This window comes from Diorhabda carinulata, chromosome 3 (genome assembly GCF_026250575.1).
Source record: "Diorhabda carinulata isolate Delta chromosome 3, icDioCari1.1, whole genome shotgun sequence".
Taxonomy (NCBI): Eukaryota; Metazoa; Arthropoda; class Insecta; order Coleoptera; family Chrysomelidae; genus Diorhabda; species Diorhabda carinulata.
Window position 1 is genome coordinate 20,184,649 of NC_079462.1, and position 25,481 is coordinate 20,210,129.

General features: G+C 30.2%; 2 protein-coding genes across 7 annotated transcripts in view; one reads left to right on the plus strand and one right to left on the minus strand.

Annotated features, from left to right (window-relative positions):
* The window catches only part of LOC130891530 (flightin), a 28,443-nt gene extending 21,355 nt beyond the window's left edge, over positions 1-7,088 (plus strand). The window contains exon 3 of one of the 2 annotated variants that reach the window (XM_057796351.1): positions 6,702-7,088. In XM_057796351.1, coding sequence (XP_057652334.1) covers positions 6,702-6,993 — 292 coding nt within the window. In that variant the 3' untranslated portion in view covers positions 6,994-7,088. Of the gene's footprint in view, positions 1-1,144; positions 3,598-6,701 lie in introns of those variants that run through there. The other variant, XM_057796349.1, reaches the window with a different exon arrangement.
* A 385-nt stretch (positions 7,089-7,473) lies between these two features.
* LOC130891699 (neurocalcin homolog) overlaps positions 7,474-25,481 on the minus strand; it is a 240,146-nt gene continuing 222,138 nt past the window's right edge. For all 5 annotated transcript variants that reach the window (XM_057796583.1, XM_057796587.1, XM_057796584.1 and 2 more), the window contains one exon: positions 7,474-24,124. In XM_057796583.1, the coding sequence (XP_057652566.1) occupies positions 23,930-24,124 (195 nt within the window). In that variant the 3' untranslated portion in view covers positions 7,474-23,929. The remainder of the gene's footprint in view (positions 24,125-25,481) is intronic.

Genomic DNA, 25,481 nt, shown 5'->3' on the forward strand with positions numbered 1-25,481 from the left:
AGAGATAGCTCAGATTTTGGTCCTAGCTTTTTCCACCTTTCTATTCAATATCGAAGTGATTATGTTTTTTTTTAAATCTTGACATTATAATCCATATTAACATCATAATAGTAAAAAATTCTGAAATTAATAGCTCCCTAGTCATTAATCATTAATACTCGAAATCGAGTTAGAAATTAAATAACTCCAAAACTTAGAAATGAATTTAAAGTTTCTAGAATGTTCAGTAATCTCTTCAGATACACATAGTGACTACGAGAAAATGAGTTGAGTGATTCCAATTTAATGAAATTTTTCGTTACAGTCTAAATAAAAGACATGGACACTAAATCGGCGTCTTCGAGGGTTGTATGAAAAAAAAGGTGCATTTGCCCTTTGCAATCCACTGTCTTGTCTGTTTTTTCCTTTAAAAAGTATAGTAGTTGATTCAGGTTTTCTCTACAGTTATGAATCGACACTAAAAATCAAACTCATTTGGCTCAAACTGAATCAATAAGGCCAAAGAAATGTTCATTCGAATACGCTTCTGATTTTAAGTGAGTAAATGCGCCACCCAAGTTGCGGATTGCTTACGTTTGCATAATTTATCACTCATTACGTTCTTTTAAATGCCTATGCTTATAGCCTCTTCTATCTCTTTAGCCTTAATCAGACGATCGTTCAGTACTATTCCTAAAACTTTTTCGATGAAATTGCAGTGCTTATTGCAGTTTTTAACCATCCCGAACGATCGTCAGTCAAGCAACGTTGGAATTCAGCTGCCCAAATATTTACGGTCATAAAGGATCGTCTCCTAATATTCATGTTACAAAAACAAATATTTAATAACAGTTCGAAACTCATTTTTTCCCGTTTTCAGAAATTACTTATACGATCAGAAAATAGGTGAACAGAATGGCTGAAAATCTAGTCAGAATCTTACAGCCCACGTATAAATATATTTCCCAACTTATATTGATAAGTACTGACATAGGATTCAAAGAGCTTTTTACGCAACAATTGATTGGAAGATGCTTACTTTTTCTTTAATAAATTAGGTCTATCTGTCTGATTAAATTATTATTATAAAATTTCATGTGAATTATTTTTCTTTATAATATTTTTATTTATTCATTCAAAAATATTAACTGATGCTTTTTCTTAGGCCGAAATTCCTACCGTACAAATATCTATACATATATAGACAAAATTACTACGACGATGTTATGGATTACTTGGACAAGAAGAGAAGAGGAATTGCGAGAGACATACCGAGAGCCGAAACATGGGCCGAAAGAATTCTAAGAACGTTTTCGAACAAAATGACTCAACACAAAGTCTACACAGCGAGAATTAGAAATGATCTAGAATTTGTCGAAAATACCAAATTAAGTGAGAAGTTCTATTATTATCATATCAAAAATCAATTCAATAAACAATTTTCACCATTATTATATTAAATAACAATAAATATCAACTAATAATAGAAAATATTTATTAAAATTAATTTTTAAAATATGTAACCGCAATCAAATATATTTTTCTTTGCTTTGTCTAATTCAACTACACAGTTTTATTACTTTTATTGTTAAGAATTAATATTTATATTAAATATTACGTACTATTTTAGATAATTCAATTACATAATTAAATCAAATGTTTCAATATCCTATTCAATCTTTAAACAATTTTTCATTTCTTGCTTGCGATTAGTACTAATTTTCGTATTATCTCAATGTCTTGTCTGTATTCAAATTTTACTTATACATTGGATAGTTTTCCTCTCAAATGTTTGCAAAACTTTTTTTATCATATTAATTCAGTAGTCAGTTTTGAAGATAGATGTATTTGAATATGAATCTAGGTAATCAAAACAATTCAAATCATAGGATTAAAAATTGTGCTGGTATTGGTTGTGGATCCAAATAATGGTCAGTTTGGACAGGATTATTTTACTATAATGTCAGCAATTCAAACATTCTACCTACCCGCTAGAGCATCATTTGAATGACATTTTATCAATTCCTTTGTTTTGATAAAATTCTATTAACAACTTGGTTAAGCTGTTAGTTCTGCATATCAAAAACTTTATTGTAGGAAAACTTTTCCGACTGTTGTATTAGCCTTCTAAATCAACAGATTTAAATTCTATTGATATTTTTAACAATGTCATGATATTTATGGATAAGAACATGCTAAGGATTTGTTATGGATTAAAGTTAGAGATTGAATTCTAGAACTAGGTATTTAACTCGCTTACTTGGTGGGTATATTAGTTTCCACCTCTACTTTTTTAATACCATGCTCCTTTCTATTAATATTTCTATAGTCGAAGCCCCTGAGCTTAACTAAACTACAAGTATGTAAATAAAGCTTCTCGTCTCACACATAAGAAGATAGGCTTCCGAATATTTTTTAATGGCACTCATACTTACCTAAGTTTATTATTTTAAGAAATTCAGTGGTCGACCGATCAAATATTTCTGGACTTTTACGAAGCTCAGGCAGTGTTGTGAGCCCTAAGCATTTAACGCAACGCAACAGAAATGAAATTAATACTGCAAGCATGAGATTCAGAAAGATTTTTTCTTATAGTGCTCAGTTGAAGAGTTGATAAAGAACAGAGACTGACTGAGGGCAACCTTGAGGCGTATATTTGAAAATGATTAAGGTGCTGTAGTATTTAAACCATGTGGTTTCCCTATTCGCATATTCACCTGTTTGCTAAGATATATTTTTTTACTTTCATAATATTACACAAGGAACTTTCTATTTAATTTTGCACTAATATTTCGTCGGTTTGGAGGTACCACGTTAACTAAAGAATAACCAGAAACAGTTAAAGTGGGAATCAAAAGAATATTCTACTTATTTGGTTCTTATTCAGGCATAACATCCACCACTTCCTCTTGCCTCTTTTAGCTTAGCGAAGTAATAGTAGCACAGATTGCGATAAGGGAATTTTCTTTCATAATTTTGGCATTATTAATATTGTTCCAAGGTTGCGAACAATTAACAAGTTGTAGCATTACTATTCACATATGCAAGTATGGCAGATGTTTTAGATTTAATTGCAAAGGAGACAACATGTTTTCGTAAAATATGTTTTCATCAATTAAGTTTTCCTTTAATGGATCAGTCTTTTGTTCTAAAAATAACAATATCTTTCACTTCAAAATTGTTGATAATCTTATAGTTTTATTGTATTCTATTTTCCCCGATTTCTATTTTAAATTCCGCAATATGCTATTTGTAACATTCTGATATTGGGTACCTAGTGTTACTATAACCAATAATGTGAACAACTATCAACTTCATATATTTTTGTTACGAGGACAAATAATTTCTTTGTTTAATCCCTGTGTGGTTTTTAGTCTCAATCCATTACATTTTCACTTTAGTTTAGAAATGAAACACTGCCACAGGTACAGGATCAGGATATACTTTCGTGTAAATACATTTGCAATATATGATTTCTTCTTTATTTTTAATTGGATAATAGTTTTATTTATGTAGCAAAGTATTTCTGTAGATACAACAAAATTGAACACTAGGTAACTATAACTCTAATTATAATTACCCGCACATATTTTTGTAGAATAAAATTGATTTTATCAATATTGTAGTTTTTATTCCTCTCTTTTTCATTTTTTGCTGCTGAAATGCATTTTTACTTCAAATATATGGCTATGTTTGGTTGCGCAGCTAGAACTGAACTGTCAACAACTGCCATTCTGGTTGACGAAGATCAATTGCAGAATACTTACACTACAATGAATGTTTATTCTGAACCTGATAATGGAAAAGTAGTAAAAAACAGTATTACATAATCTATTACTAAAGTATGTATTATCTGTTTAAAAGAATGAAGTGAAGATATAGTTGGCCTCAAATGTTTGGAGTCTGTCTACATATCATGTTCAGAAGAATATGTTTCAGAAGATAAAGTTGAGCAGAAAGTCTGCAGATTGTGTTATAATGAACTTAATGTTCAAAAAAAAAGAGAAAAGTCTAAAAAATGTTTAGAAATTCAAGCAAAACTGATGAAATAATGTCGTATAAATCTCATTCTGAAGCCTCTGTGGGGTTTGCCGTCCGTATCCCAGTGCCTGAAGTTGACATGGAAAAGGCAATGCCAAATCAATTTTAGCTATCATCATAAAAATAACCGAAGAAGAATTGTTCCAATCGGGCACAAGAAAAGGCCGCATAAAACAATTATATTCTCGATCCCAGTTCAGTGTCTTCGAACAAAAATTAATTATAATCAAAGAAGTACCGGATGTAGAAATATCACTCCAGTCGGTTGCTACAACTCAAAGTTTAGATACTGGTTATAGATTTAAAAAATGTTCCCGTAAAACCCAGTGTGTCAAAAAAAAATGATTTTGTCTTTGAAATAGTGGTCTTTGTGATTCCAAGTGTCATTTTAGTAATCCTTGTAACAAATGATTTTATGGTACGTTTCCATAAATACCATTTATACACTGCATAAATTAGATAAATTAGTTTATTTATACAATACCTAGTTATTTCATATATTTAATAATATATACACATTTTAAAGGAGTTATTTCATGGAATAACTAGGTAACATATATGTAGAGATGATTTAGGAACTCAGTTGACGTCGTTAGAGCTCTTGTTGGCGTTTTTTAGGTGAGTATGATTATTTATGGAGCCAATGCGTTGGCTGCCGATATGTCGACTACTCATCTGATGCCCATTAAAGCGACTTTTTTCAACCTAATCCAGGGAACCCTTAAGGACAAGTAACTTTCACACGAGAATCTCACGGGAAAGCGAGAAAAACTTGAATGTGGAACCTTATTCTCGATTTTTTGATGCAAAACAAAAGAGCTAAGCAAACAAACGTCAACTTTTATTGAATCAACACTCGCATGTAATAGAGAGCGACTCGTCGATTAGAACAATTGTGGGTGAAATTTGAGTCCCTATATGAGGCACATTTGGACGAACGAACTGGAATTGATATTCCTAGAACATTTTCAATAAAAAAAAATACGGGCGATTTGTGTGGGAAGATATGCTCGCAGATATTTGCTAATCGCGCTATTACTTACTACTACTTACCTATCCCCGCAGATTGTTAGTAAATATGTAATAAGTCGAAAGAAATTTGTACTTTTAATTACTTGAATTTCCTATTGGTTCGCTGCCAACACATGTATCGAGTTAATTACGAGTCTATAGAGTGAATTTTTAGTTTATCTTTATGATGTTTACGGAAGTATATAAGTGCCTACAAAAAACTCAAGCCTTTTTACCCCTTTCCATTTAGAAGACGACTATTTTGGTACCATATAATTTGGATAAGAAATTTTTTAATCATATAATAATCATGTTAAATAACCGAAAGTAATCATGAATTACAAAAACACATATTAATGGAGCTGTTGTGAAATCTTAGAGGAATCGTTGGATGACACATACGCTACAAACTCAATAGTTCTGAAGCGGAACTTTAACTCCACAATTTTGTTTAGAATTATAAATGTCCATTTTTATATATAGTTCTTCCAATATCACTTGCAGAAGCCAGTTTGGGAGGAACAATCAATATATCATAAATTCGCACGGCACACATACCAAATCGGTAAACATCTAACAAACTGTCAGTCCACGTCGACTCATCATCTCCACTGTTTACTAATGAAAACATCGATTCGTAAACATAAATGCATTTCTATTTGCCGAAGGCGTATGTAAACAATTTCTTTGAAATATTCTGCGATAAGCAGTGGCGTGGGTTTAGACCATGGGCGAATGAAGACAATGAAATTGCAAAATCTAGTGAGAGTTATGAATTTAATAATACAGCAAAAGGCGACAAATTATCCAGAATACAATTATACCTGTTTGCGTCAAGTTTTGTCAGCATGTGGTTTTAAACACAAAAAACTGAATAAACGGATGGCAATAACGGAATCGTAGCAAGTTAACAAAGTATAATAATGTTTTTTTTCTAAGTTCCAAGTAGGACTATAATTTAAGTGCACCTGTCTAAATAACGGCGTAAAATGCCGTCCAATTAATAATGATTCGATTACCTATCTACGCCTCAAACAAAATTGTCGACAAGTGGGTGTAGTACAGGGCATAGTGGCGCATTCGTTTTAAAAACACTTGATATCTTTTGAAGTTATAGTTATAATTTTTTTTAACGAATTATTGCTGAAATTTTTTAATACCGTCATCTCATATTCATCTTATACGTAGAGATGGGAGTGAGATAGAAATGAAACATAAAAAAACAAAATTTTTCAAATCTATTTAGATTATTTTGCTTAATATAGTTGAAATATTCTATAAAAAATTCGAAATTATAGCATTTAGATTTTTTAAGTATATTATTTAATTCAAGAAAATTAGGATTTTTTTTCTTTTAAAAGAAACTAGATAAAACCACACTTAATACTCTATATAATTGTTGAGTTTAATAAAATTTCGTTTCAATAAACTGAATATAACAAAAATAGCCTTTATGTGAAAAATACACCTGTCAAAAATTAACAATTAACAGACAACAAAAACGGCTAGACCGCTTCCTATAGGTAGCAGTTGCGCTATGCGTTGCATCCGCTGAATGCGACCATTATAACTATTAGGACATATTCAGTCGTTCCTATATTTTCTGATGACTTTATTGATGGATATGTTACAAATATTACTGTATCATAACATACGTGTCTTTCTTTCAGACCAAAATTTCTCCCATACAAATACCTTTATGAATATCGAGCAAATTATTATGATGACATAATGGAAGTCCTTGAAAGTCGACGAAGAGGAGTAAAAAGAGACATTCCCCGTGCACAAACATGGGCCGAAAGAATTTGCAGACAACGTAGTCACCCTATATGGAAACTAGAAAAATTCGATAAACATTTAGAAGATATCAAATTGATAACCAAAACTCAAATTAGCGGGAATTTCCAATCTTATTTCGTGAAAGATACTTTTAATAAAAGGTATTCAAAATTATTGTATTAAATTAAACGATAAGATTTTAGACGATTATCAGTTTTCAAAAAATTTAAATCCGTATAGTTTGTATTGTCCACAAGTAAAATCATCGCAATAGTGAATGTTTTTTTTTTTTAATTTAATCATATCCCTAATTACGTTACCATTTTGATTTCTACATTTTAGTTAATTCAGTAATAATAAGTTATTTATATTACTGAGAAACGTAGATTATCATTCATTTAATCAACCAGTTGTAGAATAATAGAAGCATTGGATAATTATTAATTTTTTCTTTAATCAAAACAACTAACATTCTGTTGTATATTGTTGTTGACAAGAAAAAATACCTTGTAAGTTGAATCTTGAGATCGAGAGGACCATTATTCACCAATCTGGATAGGAATAGATGATACAATAAATTATGCATTATATTACAGTTTCTAAAACTCTATAAAGGTAAATATATGAGGAAAGGTGAGTTAGGTGAAATAAAACATAAAAATCAACATTTGATTGATGCATCAGCAAATTTTATTTTGGTAATACATGTAATAGACGAGAAAGTTCATTCTGGTAATGAAAACAACATTTACGCAAGACATAGGGAAGATCGAGACATTTTCGGCGTGTGCTTTCACCTACACTTTTTGGTGCCTAAGGCCGAATTAGATGGCCTGTAATAAAAAAACTAGTTTTGATAAAACTTATCAATAGAAACGACTAGATCTATTGCATTTTTCGCATTCTATAAGTTGTTAGGCCCCTTTTTGCGTTGTAAGAAGAGATTAAAAGTCAAAATATATTTTAACAAAGTATCCACGATGAAACAAAACAATGAGTATTAGTAAGAATAAATTGAGACTTTTTTAAAAGACGTATTTAAGCATATAAAAGATAAAATACAAATTATGTAATCAAACTAATCTATTTCCATAGTCTAATCACTCTTACAATAAATGGTTTTATACTTTAAATGCAAGTTTTCTCATATGATTACCGTCAACTATTTAGGAGCTTAAGACTGATTAAACCAAGAGATAATTTCAATGTCATAACAGAAACGTAGTAAAAAAATTCTTTAAAAAATTTGGAATTTATTTCAGTTGTACGAATTATAGAGTGCTCACAAACATGCTTCTATTTAAAAGGCAAGAAATATACAGAAGAAATAAGTAATAATAGGCTTTAAGGCAGTTTCAAAGTAACATTACAAGGCACTGAAACTGAGAACATTATAAAATGGCAGAAAGTAGTATTATCATTTAAAAGAACAAAAACAAATCAACTGAATTTCGACACAATTCTAGAGCTTCACTTATATATATATATATATATATATATATATATATATATATATATATATATATATATATATATATATATATATATATATATATATATATAATTTTTTTTATGCAAAATTCAATTTCCGTGTGAATACAACCTGGTAATTCTCTTATTTAAAAATATAGTTGCAAAATTAATTCAATTCAGGTTACTACACAGATTCTAAATTTAATGTCTGTTTTCATTAGCTAAACTATTATTAATAAACAATATACGAGGTATGGCAGAAGAGTATTGACACCGGCATCGTTTGGTAATACCTTCCACTTCGTCAATCCGAGTTTCAACAATATTTATACCATGAGTGAAGTTGTGTTTTTTTGTATGCTACAAAAATGATGCCGAGAGATTATGTAATAAAGACACTTTGAAAGTTGAAACAGACATATTGGGAAATTTGTTTATCAAGAGCACAAGTTTTCCGCTAACACAAATCATTTTTGGAAGGTATCAAACCTTCAATTTCAAGAACTGTCAAAAACATCAGACGTTTAACAACTAGAGTGAGGAGTGAACTGTTAAATTCAAATTCTTTCATCGTACATCAAATGTTGACAGACGATTTAGACATGCGAAAGTTTTGTGTCAAAATGATGCTGAAAACCTCATAACTGAATAGAAGGGCAATAGAAGAAATGCATTATCTTATTAAGAAGAGTACTAGTGAGTAACAATTCTGATTTGAATCCTTGTAACTTTTTTTGCTAAAATTGGAACATGTCTTGAAAGGAAATCATTTTAGATCCTCTACGAATATTTAAAAAAACTGTGACCGACCGATTAAAAGCCGTATCAGTTCAGACTTCTAGTGCTGCTACCAAAAGTTGGGACAACGTTGGTGTGATGAATAGTTTCTTAAGATTTCTTTGAAAGGGATCAAAAAATTTAAATAAAACTTTGGTAAAGAAAAAGTATAACTACATTTCTGCCACTCCTCAAACTTATTATTAATAATACATCTATCAATTCAGAGCTACTGAAACGGACTGAAGAATCAAAAGAAAAAACAAGTACCACATTATCTACAATTAGAAGACGCAACGTTTAAATGGAAAATATTTAATTAAATTTCATGCACCAAGGTTCATCTCTTTGAAACTCAATTTCAAGCACTTCATTTCAGTGTACTTGGACCCTCAATTTCCTAGAAATCTTGAGGTAAGTAAAATCTCAATTTTTAGCCAATGGAAACAATGATTTGAAATATCCTGTATACTAAAAATTTATTATACACCAGAGGAATTGAATGGCAAAAAAATTATGTAGGATATTTTGTTAGAAGGTAGCTTAATATTAAATTGCGAGGACTTAAATAGGGTTTTGGTGAAATTTCTTAATTTTATATAATAGCCAGGAATTACTATCATATATAATATATGACCCAAACATCTGAAACAAAATTCATTTGAGAATCTTTTAAAAACAGATTCGAATCAACAAATGAAATAAAATTACTCAAAGTATGAATAAAATAGTCTTATTATATGAAAAATTATATATGTACTTCCATAGTGTATGGATAATTGGGTGGGGTGCGAGGAGAGCGCGTGTATCGAGCGCATAGGCACATTTAGAAAACATTTCGTGCATCTAGTGGAGATGGGCAAAAATACGAGCTTTTGGATAATTATTATCATATTATATAAAATATTGAACAAAAATTGATAGAAAAAATTATTTTTTCTCAGAATGAGTGCATTTTTGGTATTAGGTACAAAATAATTAAAAAATTATAGGTTAGGTTAGGGATAGAAGATACTGTTTTTACATATGCAAATGTACGCTCGATGCACCCTCCAATATAAAATGTGCGCTCAATGCAGGCCTTTGGATAATTAAGACGTTTGAAGTAAAAATAAAAATACGGAGCTAATTATTATTTCTTGTGAACCTATTTCAAAAAAGGGTTATAAAATTGTGTTAGATTCAAAGATAATTTATATCTGTTTGAAATATTTTGGAAATATGCTACGATTTTCAAGTTAATACACATACAACAAAATAGAATACAACAAAAATATTTGTTTTGAGATCTCAAAATATTATAAGAATGGACCGACAGAATGGGCCATTGATTATTAATAAGTTTAAAAAACACGTTACGATTGGTTGAGAAAGCAGGAAAATGTTCAAAAGCATACATTTTCTACATTTGCAAAAACTTTTATGACGTTTAATGAAACTTTCCTGGATATTCCTAATAAAATATTGAATGGCGAATTAGAAAAATGAAACATTGGTTCAGAGTAAAAGTTATGAATACAAACAACAATAGTTAGAGCAGAATATTAATTAAAATTAGCACAGTTCATACATTAATATTAAAAAAGTACAGCTACTGTTAAATATTCTAGAAATGCAATAAATTGGATTTATAAGAGTGAGTTTCTTACCTTAATAGAAATTATTGTTTTTATTAGTTTCGTTTTTCTTTATTGAATCAATAATCGTGGTCATCAAATATTTATCTAACAATACTATGAATCTGAAATTTAGACTACTATTTTGTACTTTAAAACACTTCATTATGAACAAGATTATTCAAACTCACGTTTGAATGAATATTTCTGAGCACTACAGAACTTAGTTGGAATTTTTGTTACTGCTTGTGATATTTAAAATGAAAACATTGTTTAATAATAAAAAATTAACAACTACACTGTTTGAGGCGCATTCCGATAACTAAATTATTGTCTTTAGAGGCAAGGTAAACTATATATTTACCTTTCGTATAACTGCAAATTGGGACACGTATAGCACGTGTGAGGTAGCGTGACACAACTCGTACATGCTACACGTGCTGCGTGGTGATCCGCATACTGAGACACTCGTTTTCAAATCGGAAACAGTGGAGTTTGGATCTAATTGGCAGTTTGCGACTAGCTGGCATCAAAAAATGTCTCACATATATATTTTATCGAATAGAAAAAAAGTGAATAATTTTGAATTACAACCAAAATGCGTGATCATAATTTTGCTAATTATTCCCGAATGAATTGAAACTAGTTTGCTGAAGTACATGTGATGATCCGACTACACGACATCTAGTCACATGGATGTAATGCACAGAAGCCAATCACGACGTTTGCCATATCACCCCAAATCCGATTCTTCAGTTTCGTCTTATATAAGATATAGAGAGGAGAGAGAAATGCTTTATTGTCAAAAAATTTATAAAATTTGTAAAGAAAAGCTTGTAAAAAACTGAAAACCAAACATTAAAAGAAATCCACAATGAGTAACAAAATTAGTATATAAGTCATATATAAGTCCACAGCAAAAATTAAACCAATATGCAGCATGCCCGGATTTAAATATTATTGGAATAGAAGCCGTTTACTGAGTAGAAGGCACTTTCCAGTAAATATGCCCTCAAATTATTGCAGAATGCGGGAAAAGATGATATCGATTTGATTTCAATTGGCAAGTGATTGTGCATTTTTTTGCGTTGTAAAATATTGAGCTATTAACTAATTCTGAACGTGGAGTAGGTAGGTAAAGGTCGAGCTCCGTGTTCCTAAGTGCTGTGCTGCGTCACCTCACACGTGCACGGTTTGCCTGAAGATTGGTTAGTGGTAGTAAACAGTGTGTACATATAGTAGTGAAACAGATTTTTTTTAAAAAAGGAATGCTAATAATACGTAATGCGAATGTTTTAATCAAAATTCAAATATTTCGATGTTTTTCATTGTAAAATATCTCATAGTTGTAGTAATAAGAGTATATAAATTGACTATTCAAAGAATAGAATAAATGATTGCGCACTGCAATAGTTATTAACAATAGATTTTTTATACAATATCTAGTCGCATAACAAATAAGCTAATGAAAAAGATCTGCTAGAATAATATATGAAAATGCGATATGTCTTTGCCTACCAAGTACAGTAATATATAATCTTCTGTATAGCATCAATAAGTGATGATTACTTTTTAAAAATATGGCAAGCACTTCCAAATTCCACGATTACAATATTATATTTTTCTAAACTGAGTTGTGAATAGTTTATGTGTGTTGTAAGAAGCAACTTGTACCGCTCTATTCTTGCACATAAGCACCTTTTACCATCGATACATCTATTTTAAGAAAAAACGAGTTTAATATAGACTATTTACACATAGTGTAGTTATGAAGGTTGAAAGCGGTTCTGTCTATTAAAAACCAGGGCAGTTTGACATGACTTTATTATTTAGTTTACTTTTATTTTTTGATTATTTAATTAAGAATATATTTAAATTAATTATTTTTAATTACAGAACCGTTCCTGGATCTTCATATTGTGTAAACTTTCCTCAAATCACATTAAAATCTTTGAAAAACAGTAACATTCAAGTGATACTAGAATAGGATTATTCTGGTTACAATAATATATATAGAGAGATAAAGGTAATATGATTTCAATAGATCAGCAAAAGGTAAATTTATATTAAATAGTATTGCGTGTCGGGAGAGACCAATAGTAACATTACAGACTATTTTTTTAGAGACCTGATATAATGTTAGAGTTTTTGATAGTGTCATTTCTCCCAACACACAAATCTAAAGGAAGAGTATGGTTAAATGAGTTCGCGAAATTTAATAAATTAAAAATATTTGAATAAGGTCTAGATTTCTGGTAGATATGTAAACCTCATATCTAAGCTATGATATTTTATTTCAATACTATATGTGTATAATTTAATTCTAGTTTGTAGTAAAACTAACTATCTAGTTTAAATAATTCCTATACGGTTTGGTTCAGTACACAAAAACAAAAATTATAAAAGCTTACTGCATTGAATATTTTAGAAGCACATTCAGTCATTTATCACTGAAGGTAAAATCAATTTATAACATTGAATCCACGTCTGACTCAATGACCATAGCAAATGACCTCTCGTTTCGAAATTTTCACAAAAATATTTAATATCAAGTACCCTGGAGATACTTTGCCAGCCGGGGCAACATTGCTTGAAAAACTTAAAATTATTTTCTGTAAATTTGGCTATGCTGCTCTAATGCAGTTGGTGAAAAAATACTACGCGATCACAGGTCTTACTGGTCTTAGGCAGTACAAGTCCGGAGCTCGGCGAAGAAGCTTTCATATATAAAAATTCACGTGAGTAAAAATTTTATTTTTAACCATGTTGCTATGCTGAGGTTGTTGCTAATAATTCTTGATTTCTGGTTTTAACATCATCTGTTCCTGTGTATATGTGAGTTCTATTTCTGATGTTAACAGTTTTGCGGATGCTGAATTTCCAATAATTTTTGCAGTTGGTAAAGTTGCCCCACATTGTGTTTTTTAGAAAATGGTTCGAGCGTATAAAAGACAAATCGGCGTTAGAAACATTATTACCGAATAACAGTTGCGTAGAACTGTTCTATTGATTAAAAGTAATCAAATGGGATATACAGAAGCATCCAAAGCCTTCAATATTCCTAGAATAACTCTTGTAAATAAAGTTAAAAGAAAACATGAAGGTCCTGTTGGAGCACCTTAGCTAATCGATCCTTTGTCGACGTTATAATAGTGTTGTGTGTAGTGAGAGTAGTGTTGAAGAGTCATTTAGACAAAGAAGGTGTCCGCCTAAAAGAGTTCAAAGACAATTTTCCCCGTGTAGACTGGTGCAAGAATTTTATTCATAGAATTATCAGACAGACAGTGCCAATATATTGAAAAAGCAAGAGCTGAGAAAACAGATGAGGAAATGAACAATTACTTATTATTTAGAAAGAAACGTGGCAGGAATTCCAGAAACTGAAGAATATGACTGGACCATAGAAAGTGAATCTGAGGATAATTTAGAATTAGATGAAGTCAATGACTTCCACAACACTGATGATCGCATTGACGAGCCTAAGACTAAAATGACAGAACAATTTTTGTTTTCCAAATATCGATGACACAGGTCTCATTCTTGCACACGATATTGTGACTATTTTAGAATCTCAAAAACTTGCATCGACATCAAGACAAATTTTCACATTCGAAAATTTTGATTTTTCCAAATATAACTTGTTTTAGTTTTTTGTTTCGTAAAAATTTAAATATTTATTTTAAAGCCTTCGTTAAGTTTCTTTTGTGACTTACTAGTTAAGAATTATGTTCTTATCATTTTGTTACCAAAGAGTCATTATCATTTTACAAAAGAGTTATTAATTTATAAGAGTTGTTTGTTGACTTGCAAAAAGGTAAATGTTCCTTTATTTTCTTAGAAATATACATTTTTAATGTAATAATGAATTATGTTTATTAAAATATTTTTGAAACACTTTAAAGGAGGGCAAGTAACCCTTTGAGACTGTTAACTTGGCCTATACGCTTAAAAACGTGCAAAAATGCTAGTCTGCAAAGTAACCCCAAAGTCGAGGTAACTTTGCCAACTTTTTAAACTTTTAAAATATTTGGTTCCAATTTTTTTATGCTATCTAATTACAAAACTATGTAGCCAAAGTATCAAATTTTCATATAGTTAAAGCGGTCTTTATAATTCCCCGCAGAATCATAGATATTAAAAAAACATTTTATGCAAAGTTGCCCCACTTTACGGTAATCAACTACTATATCAATATTTCTTTTAATATCATAAACAAATACAACTTGTTATCTTGATAATTATTAACTCATTATAACAACTATTTTAATAGTTCCATAAAAAATAAGTGACATATTATCCTGTCTCTTTGATAATAAACTCCTTAGATACGTATCATTAATTTGGATTTGGTCTGTTACTAAACATTGATTTATTAAATTCACACAAACAGGTATAAGAGCAGAGCTATTTTCAAAAACTATTAATATATTTGCATACTGAGGACGTCTAAGTAGTTGAAAGAGAAAAAAAAAAAAGAAATCCACCGAGGCGACGTCTCTAGCATCATTGATTCAATTTACTTGAACATCTATATAACTAGTTTGCAGTTTTTATTAGCCACATGTAATCATTTCCATACATTTTATAATTTTATAATCTTCTAAATCTGTTGGTGGTTGTCTTAATCTATTTATTAAAAAGTGAAACTGAATCACAAAAAATATTTTGAAATTATGTTAACATCTTTCCAAAGTTAGTTGGTGCTTTTACCAGAGGCACATAATAATTCATGTCCAAGACCCATGGGCTAAAAGTAAATATATAGTGGTATAACCATTTCCAGAACTTATTTTTCAATTAAATGTTACTATTGGTCGCTTTTTACTGCCTACAAGCATAATTAGACGTTTAATTTTTATAATACTTTTCAATTAATTTTCTATTAAACTATGGGCAGGACCATTATCCATAAGTACGCTATCCTGAAAGCAAAAAGAAAATGATGTATCCTCTTCACCAGCCTCCTGCTTACTACATAAAAATAACACATTCAACAGTCAATGCTAGTGTGAGACATCACTATACGCAATTTTGATATGTGTACTCGAAAGTCAGCCGATAATGTGAAGGTTTACTTCAACAAGTTAACGATTAATATATATGGAGTAAACGTTTAGAATTCCAAAACAAGGTATGCCATCGTCGAATTTCTTAGAATTATTATATTATAAATAGAAAGATTTCTATTTGCATTAAATCTCAAAAATTTTAAACAATTTGTCTTGGAATTCTAGAAGCTTACTACATTTCTTATTTTATGTTTGTTACCATCTGAATTAACAGTTTCTGATATTGTATACAACCACCAACAGAAAATTTATATTTATAAATCTATGAAATTGAAGTACACCTTTGAAATTGTTTGAAACATTAGAACTAAAAAACTTGGTCAGAGTTTTAATTGCAGTGAATACCAACACTAAATTAGTACTGCTACCGAGTACAGTAAGTACATTACAATGTTAAACTCCATGAACGAATTCAACCTATACTCTTCAGGAAACGTTATGCTCAAAATGTTCTGCTTATAATACTAAATTTAATTTAAAGTTTTAATATTATGTTACTAAAACTATGCGAGGATGAGCTAACAATCCGCGGCTTTTTATAAAATATAAATCACTAGATGTGTGATTCTTTACTGAATACCAAAAGTCATGTTTTTAATATGCCGAATTCAATGTTGTAGAAGATACTGTTTTATGCATTATAATTTTCAATTTTGTTTTTCTTCATATAGATATAAACAAAACTTTAAATATATATATATATATATATATATATATATATATATATATATATATATATATATATATATATATACAATATATACTATTTCCTGCAGAATTACTAATAATACAAATGATAATGCAATGCAATTAATTTGAGCTGTTAATTTTTTGAACATCAGTGATGTATATGTTAAGTGAGTTTGATTACATTTGGTCGATATTATATTAAGAAATAAAAGACATTTATCGGTGATTACCAATAATGTAACTCAAGTCCGATAAAAAAGTAAATATTCAAAAATAATGTACGCAAAAAAAATTTCCAGCGCTGCAATGGCAAGTGCTACCCCAACTGCTATAAATGACAAAAAAATTATTGTTATCAGGATTTTCATAAATTTTACATTGAAATTTTAGTAATCATTGGTGATATTCACTATTATTACTACATCAATAGTCACAACAGATAGTACACTATCTGACGCGAATTTAACTGAGTTATCGTGTTCAAAGACCAAAGGTGAATTCTCTGAATACAATCATTTGGTTATCAAAAACGAGTGAGTGTTAGAGTTGTGGTATGTTTCAGTGTTTCGATAAATGACAAAAGATTTAATTTAAATTTTGAATGTGGATTGTATAATTTCTGTTATATCTGTTCTTGTTGGATTTAAGCAAAACAATTGATTTCGCATATTTCTTTTAGTTACATAGGTACTGGCAAGAGCTGTGTATTATTTTATACCGACGAAAGTAACTATTGATATCAACAGTTAAACATAAAGAAATTTAATTTCAGATCCGATCACTATATCATCAAATAATCATAAGTAATGGTGTGTAATTATTGATAATTTTCAATTAATCACACTTTCAAATACATATACATTCCTTGATAAAACAGACAATTGATAAGATAAACTTCTATATAGGTATTGGAAAAGTTGGAAAAATTCATGAATATATAATGATGAAACAAGAATTTACTAGGAAAATAAATCGTCAAATATTTAATATTGAACATATGATTCAGATTATCTCCAAATATTTAAGTGAATAAAAATAGTATGGTTCAAAATTACTCAATTGTAATCACTTCTTATCAAAATAATAAAAGCTGGTTGAATGAGGCGGCAAAAGTAGAATATGCTAAAAATATAGATATTTCTCAAACATGAGTACAGTGAACATAGATGTGTTGTAAATCAAAATTTTAGAGTAGCCTATAAATGGAAGTTTTCTAAGAAACAATGTAGGACCCTAGGATATTTCGTTCTTCAAATGTAACCAAAATCTTGAATAGGTCGTGGTCGGTACATACTGTATTGAAAACCTGATTAAAATTTAGTAGTATAAGTTTGGTAAAACATCGCGGTTAATTATAATAAATTAACTGTTTCAATAGGTTTCTATTTAATGAGAGTATAGTTGTAATATGTGAGTGAGGTTTGTCTTTGGTTCTCATTCTATCATTAATAAATTTTTATGTTAAAGTGACATAAACTGAAATTCTAAAGATATATAGGTACATTAAGTGAAAAAATTGTTACCGCTGCTTTAAAGTAGGAACATTCCAGAAACTATTATATATATATATATATATATATATATATATATATATATATATATATATATATATATATATATATATATAATCTATAATCTAAACAAATTAAAACGAGGTTTTTTTTTGATTGGGTATACCTAAACAGTTGCCAATAAATAAAAAGATCTGCGTAATAGATTTGATCATTATTTTGTAGAAAGAGGTGGATTAATTGGGCACTTATGGCGATACTTTTCTATTTAATATGGTTTAAACATTGTAGACATATACCTCGCGGTTTTCCAAACTGTTACAAAGATAATTAAAATCTGGAGTGGTTATTCAGTGGAACAGCTAAGTTATTTATCGCAACCTTTCATTGGTATTTACACTGATTGATTGGAATTTAGTTATTAAAGACTACATGAATATTCCTAAGTGTCATAAACTTTTTTTCAAAACGATATAATACCTTTATGGTATAATTTGAGACGTATTATAACAATAAACGTAGAATATCATCGTAACTGATTAATGTTTGATATAAGTAGAGGATTCGATCCCGAACCTTTTTTCTAATCCCGGAAATACAAAATTGCATACACGCAATCCCGAGGTAATCCCGGGTTTACATGAACTAAAAATCTCTTTTTATTTTAATGAAATAATTAAGTAAATATTTGTAAAATTAATCAAAATTAAAAATCGTTCGCATACAGAATGTCCAACTTTAAATCTCTTAACGTACCACATGTGTCGTGGCACTTATGGCGAAACTTTTGGTAGTTGAAATTCTTTGCATTGCGAAAATAACATCTTAGAAATAATGATCCATCTAAAGTTTCATCTCCAAGTTATCTCCTCAGCTGATTTAACAAATATTCAGACGCTGGAAAAGTACGTTCTGGTTCACTAGAAGTCGGAAGAATCATTTTAAAATATTTATAAGTTTACTCTAAATTATCATCTCGTATGTAAGTTGCTGCAATCATATTCATTTCCTGTTTGATATTTTAGATGCTTTTGTTGAATTTATCTGATGATAATGTGCTTTTTCATAAGTTGTTTGCTTGGACTTAAAAACAATTCTTTGAGACCGTCATTCGAATTATCACTTTCAATAGTCTCAATATGAGGATTTTTAAGTAGCTTAATATGCTACTCACTTCTTACCGAAGATCTTTATTGCGGACTAACTAGTGGGTCTTCAATTTAGAAGCCAAACGTGAATAATTTTCGCTTATTGTTTGTGTAAACAAAAACTTGAAAATAGCATCACAAATTGGCATCAGAGTGGTAAAGCGTTTTTACCGATAAATTAACCAACTCATTTATGAGTTAAAAACCAGATTCATCAAAATGTACGGGATTAGCAACTAAACAAGCTCTTTTTTATGTTCTAGTTTCAGATACTTTTGCATAATGGTGTCATTTTCCAATAATGCTCGTTTAAAGAGAAGAATGCGTTTGCGAACTTTTTTAATTACCTCTTTAATATTCCGATCATCCGTCAAGCCCTGGAAATTGCCTGTTTCAATAACTAAACCTAGTTCCAGATCTTCATCATCATAGTACCGATCAATAAGACCGAAATTCCAAGAAATTCCTATTGAATTAATGTTCAAATTCATATATCTTTTATTGTAAGTGGATGTCCGCATTTGCTCACTATGTAAACAGATTTTGGTAAATCAGTATACCCTTTAGATAAAAAAAACTTTCTTATATTTTTATAGAATACCTAAAAACAATAATACTTGAGAAAGAATTATTATTAGGGTTGTTGCCTCATTAGGGCATGAATATAGTTCCAAAAAATTATTTCTTATTTTTCCATTTTTTATATTTGAGGATTGATATAATCTTTTTGTAATTGCAGCTTTTAAAATAGTACATGGAGGAATATAAAAGTATATAGTAGGGCAAATGCGTGTTCATGACTGAGTTTATCTTATCAAACATCTAAACTTCTTTAAAGTAGAGCATGGAAAATAGCAGGAAAGGAAACAACTGAATATTAGAAAATATCCTTCCACAACATTGATATTACACATGAAAAAACATTACAGAGAGAACATACATAACATTTTTTGTATATAAAAGTCCTAATGTAGGACTATAGATATATCTACTAATTTTATGTAGAGTACATTCAATTTCCCAACTACGTAAGGCATGAGATTCAAATACGGGAATACTAAAATTAAAAATTTAGTATGTTGTCACTGGAATGTTTCAATACCCTAATATCAATCTATATATCAATCATTTCATATAACATCATCCAAAGAAAATTCGCATAAATATCTGAATTTGTAAATAGATGACACAAATGTTCGCTACGTATAAATATATTTTTATAATTATGGAGATATAGTTTTATATGATCTAAAACTGTAAATCAAATATGTGAAAGCTAATTAAGATAAAATCAATTCCAAAATCGATTCACTAGTCCAACGTGTTTGGCAAAATAAATTCAGAGTGATTGAATTGTTAATCAATGTCTGGCAAACAAGTTGGATAGAGTAATATCAATTATCTTCTTTTAACTGATGATCAGATATATCCTGCAACTTACTCTTACGTAAGTAAAACATTTGATCACAACTTTGCAGATGTCAATAAAATATATCAAATTGTTGTGTTCGTTGTATAGCAATAATACTGGTATACATCCCTTCAGCTAATTATTTCAATTTCTCTATCAAAAAAGGGACTTTGACTATCAACGAACTCATCATTTTATGCACCACCTGTATGTTAACTTTTTATTTTTTTTACTTTGGACTGTATAAGTACCAAAATCGACTAAAATAATAGAAAATTCAATGTTATTTTACTATCAAAGTCTAAATTGATCAAGTGGCTTTCAATTCACATAAGTTAATTTTCAGTATTTAGATGAATATAATAAAATTTAAACGGCAATTTGTAAAATCAAAAATGTACAGACTGATAACTATTCGTTCGTTAACAGAGTCGTACTTTCCCTTTCTTAACAATCGATATTAGGATTCAGTAAAAATCTTTATAAACATCATTAAAAAATCTACAAATATGACAAAAACCGGGACATTGCCAAATTACCCCGCGATCACACAAGAGTGGTTGATGTACACAACTAAACAATAACCATCTAAGGAGTAGACTAACAAATAATTTAAATTCTTTAGTGTATAAAATCAGCTTAGAGAATTAGAACAAACAACTTTTTTTAATTATTACATATTATATACCGTCAGATCGGGTCACTTGAGACTGCTTGGTGACTTGCCACAAAACTTTACATATTTTGTGATAATTCCACAACGCCGCCCTAATAAGTATTTGCTCAAATTTAGTAGTGGTTCATACCTCGTTTAGAGAAGTACCTACGTTTTTGAGGATATTTAAACAACGTAATATTTACTCTATTCAACATTATGATGTAAAATTTTGTTTATTTAGTGTAACCCAAGTTCAATATCGCAATTGTTTTACATTTATTTACTGTTTCTATATCTGGCTAACATTGGTGGCATTTCTGTAAAAGAAATAGACGTATTTTTATTCACAAAACAATCCAAATACGTCGTATAAGATGGTGACATGAGATATGTTTCAAGTCACCCCAAGGCACTCAGTATAAAAAAAGATATTTTGCAGGTGCTGAAAATGGAATGCCATAGACGTAAAATTGGGGACAATTACAGAAGATACGATATTGGAAATTTCGACAAAGTAGTGGAAGAAAGAGAAAAAGATGTTCCATTAAGAAAACTACAAAAATATGGAATACCAAAGGACACTATAAAGCGTAAAGTGAAAAAACTTCAGTAGATATGAGATACTTAATTAGAGATATCTTGACAGTTCTAGTATAGAATTATGCAAAGAATATAAGATAAGAATTATTTTACTACCTCCCAATAGTACACACATATGTCAACCATTGGATGTGGCTTATTTTATGGCTTTAAAAGGAGTTTGGAGAGATACGCTTTTAAATTGGAAGCTAAAAAAAAGGGGTGCAACCCAATCTCGAAGCTAAAAACTCAAGGAATAATATAATTGACAATGCTTTCAAAATATTTCTAAGAAAAAGCAATAAAAATATTAGCGATACAATCCAAGAAAATATTGAAGAAGAATTACCCAATCTAAGTCAGAATGTAAACACAGCACCATCAACTTCCAAAGAGAAAAAAAAAGACTTTTAAAAGATTCTTCTGACAAGGATGATGTAAATCCAGCAGAACTAAAGACCGGAGACTTTGTTTTGGTGGAATTTTCATACCAAGTTTCACACAAACTAAACATTTTAAAGAAGTTTATAGGAAAAATAACTGCAACAAAGCCAAATTTTTTATTCACGTGCAGCTTTATGCTCCAGTCAGCAAATTATAAAAAAATATTTATTTTTCCTGAGGTTGAAGACATTACAGTTGTCGAGGCAACACAAGTATTGTCAAAGTTAGTTCCTGTATCTATTCATCGCGACAGATAAACTTTTAGTCGTTAGATTTTTCAGTTCCTTGAAAAGTTTCTTTTTTATTTAGTTTTTATATATATCTACAGATAGATTACCGAAAAAAGTTTTTTGTTTATCTTTTTCAAAACTTTTGTACTTTTGTTACATAATAAAATAGTAGTATTAAAAGACTCAGTTTTTCTTAAAAAAAAACACTATTTTTTCAAAATGCTCGATATATTTTCTAAAAATGATTTTTCATGACTCAAGTCTGATACACCATTGGCATACTTGAGTTTCAACACAATTTAGGCTGTCAAGTCACCGCTCCTGAGGAGGTAACTTGAGACATCAAAAAAAGAAATTATATATATTTAAGTGTTTCATTTCTGTTTGTTTGATGTAGAAGGTATCATATTATAGTAACAGACCCAAAATAGGGCGTTGATTTGGATGATCTAGCTTGAACGGTTTCTTTTTAATACACGTGTAAAGTTTAAAATTATCTCAAATGACCCAATTTGACGGTATCAAATAATATTGAAAAAGACTGGCACCATGTAGAAAAAAATTCTGAAACAAAATTTTATTTTCTTATAGGGTAGCTAAAGTTATTTTTAACAACTTGGATGAGTGCAATAATGTAATTATAGCTCATCGTTAACTGTGTATGTATTCTAAACAGACTTATCTTGAACTAAATATTGCGGCACTTAAGCATTTTGGTTAAAACATTTCAATTTCTCATAGGTAGAAAGATACCCGCTTAATACCTTCTCATAAATTATGAAAGTAGGCAACAATTTATTCATTTGAAATTTTGTTACACAATCATTTAAGCGCCATAAATTTAGTGGGACCCAGACAATGTTTTATGTATATAAAACGATCAGCATTATAGTGGATACTTATCACTACTGGTAGTGGTTAAATAGACCTTAAAACATTCTGAATACTTTTTGGTTGTTCAATGAAAGAACAATTTTATTTTTTATAAAAAAATAGTCTTCCTTTAATCTTCATAAAATATTTTGAAATAAATATTTTACTACTATTAGTAAGTCAAAAAAAATCAGTTATTTTTCATCCTATCAACATATTATTAAAATAAAACTGATATTAACAAAATATGATAAAAAAATAGAGAGAATGATAACTAAGAGGATGAATTCTTTGAGTGGGCTACCCTAAACGACTACCTTAATTTTAAATGTTAGTTTGATTTATCTTTGTTAGAAATACAGGCTATAATGTAGCCAACGTGATAATTGTTGTTAGCTCTAAAATTCATACTGTAATCATACTAAAGAGGTAGGAAGCATACATTTTGCTTGACATTCAAATCAACAGAGACAAAAATCAGCAATCACAGATCTGTATTTCCTGATCGAATTGTTTCGCCACATATTGTTGTTGAAAGTCATAAGCCAAACACTAGTCTACACCTTTTACGGTTTAAATTACAGAACGTTAAATTAAAAAAAAATGTCTGTACTTTTTTGGTGAGTATGATTTATGGCGACTATTGCGCCTGGGGATCACACTGTAACAGTCGCACTATGGATGGGTCGCTCTTAGCACCTTCTATGAACTCTTCCAGGCTCAATTTTCCGTCTTTATTGCGATCCATCTGTCGGAAGATTTTGTCAGTGCGTTTCTCGGGGGTACTTTCATCTTCAGGCATTTTCATTACTGATCCCACCATTTTATAGATTGCCTAAAAAAATAATCAAAACTGAGAAGGTGTGTATAAGGGAGGTTGAATTAACTTAGAGTGAGGATTAACATAAATCAAAAAATATCGAGCTCTTCATTTAATATTTTGCTTTTTCTAAATTTCATACACGTACACATATTTCGGAACTATGGGACAAGAATACAATCTCGGATAAAAATATTTCGAGCTGCGTTTAACAACATGAAGGAACTATATACAAGCAAAGATATTCATTTTCAACCAAAATTAAGACTAGTCAGATGCTACACATGTTCTGTTTTGTTCTGTGTTGTAGAGGCTGGACCACAACAGAAGCTACTTTAAAAAGACTGAAATTTTTCTAAATTTGGATATATCGGCGTATTTTGAAAATATCCTGGACGGAGCATTAACATGAAAGTTATGCAGACTAAGGAAAAAGAAGAAAGTGATCTTTAAGTAAAAAAACGGAAACTGGAGTTTTTTAGTCATATACTAAGACACGACAAATACCGTCGTCCTCACTTATCGACTGGCTTAGTAGTTTTCTCAAAGACCAATCCATCCAGATTGCTATCGATGGACCACCTCAGAAAGGTTTGAGATCACCTACTCTCTTTTTCCTATACATCAACGATCTACTCGACATTTCCATCCAGTATCCTTAGAAACAACTGTTAACGGAACCCATCCCAACAGCCGCATCCCAAAAATCCACAGAAAAAGAAGAACCTGTTTTCTCGTCTGAGAAAAATATTTTTTTTCTGTGTGTTATTGTCAAATGCAGGTAGTGTGTAGTTTGTATGAGCAATTCATATATCGTCGTCATTGTTTAGTACGAGGGCCGCTTTTTTTTCAATCTCCGATCGCTCCGTGCAGACGCTACGCAGGTAGAAGAAAGCGCACTTCACACGACGTCATTGTTGACATTCAGGCATCAGTCTGCGTTGTGCTACAACCACGTAAACATGTCCGCCATTATTCATGCTCCCGCCAAATGTGAATTGCGAAGTGTGATTCGTTTTCTACAGGATAAAGGCCATAGTACTGCAGAAATCTATCGGAGAATGAGTCGTGTGTATGGGTCATGATTGATGGTGTTGTGCGTGAATGGTGTCGAAAGTTTAAAGATGGCCGTAATGATGTGAATGATGAAGTGGGCCTAGTACGCATATCTGTAGTTTCAGATGACCTGATACAACGAGTTGACAGAATGGTTAAAGAAAACCGCAGATACACTATTACTGCGTTGTCTACGAAATTTCCCGAAGTTTCAAGTCTGTTTTGTACTCTATTGTTACTGAACGATTAGGCTACATTTCGGTGATTAAGTCGAGAAGTAACCGTAAGTGTACCAATCTTTTGGTAATAAAATTAT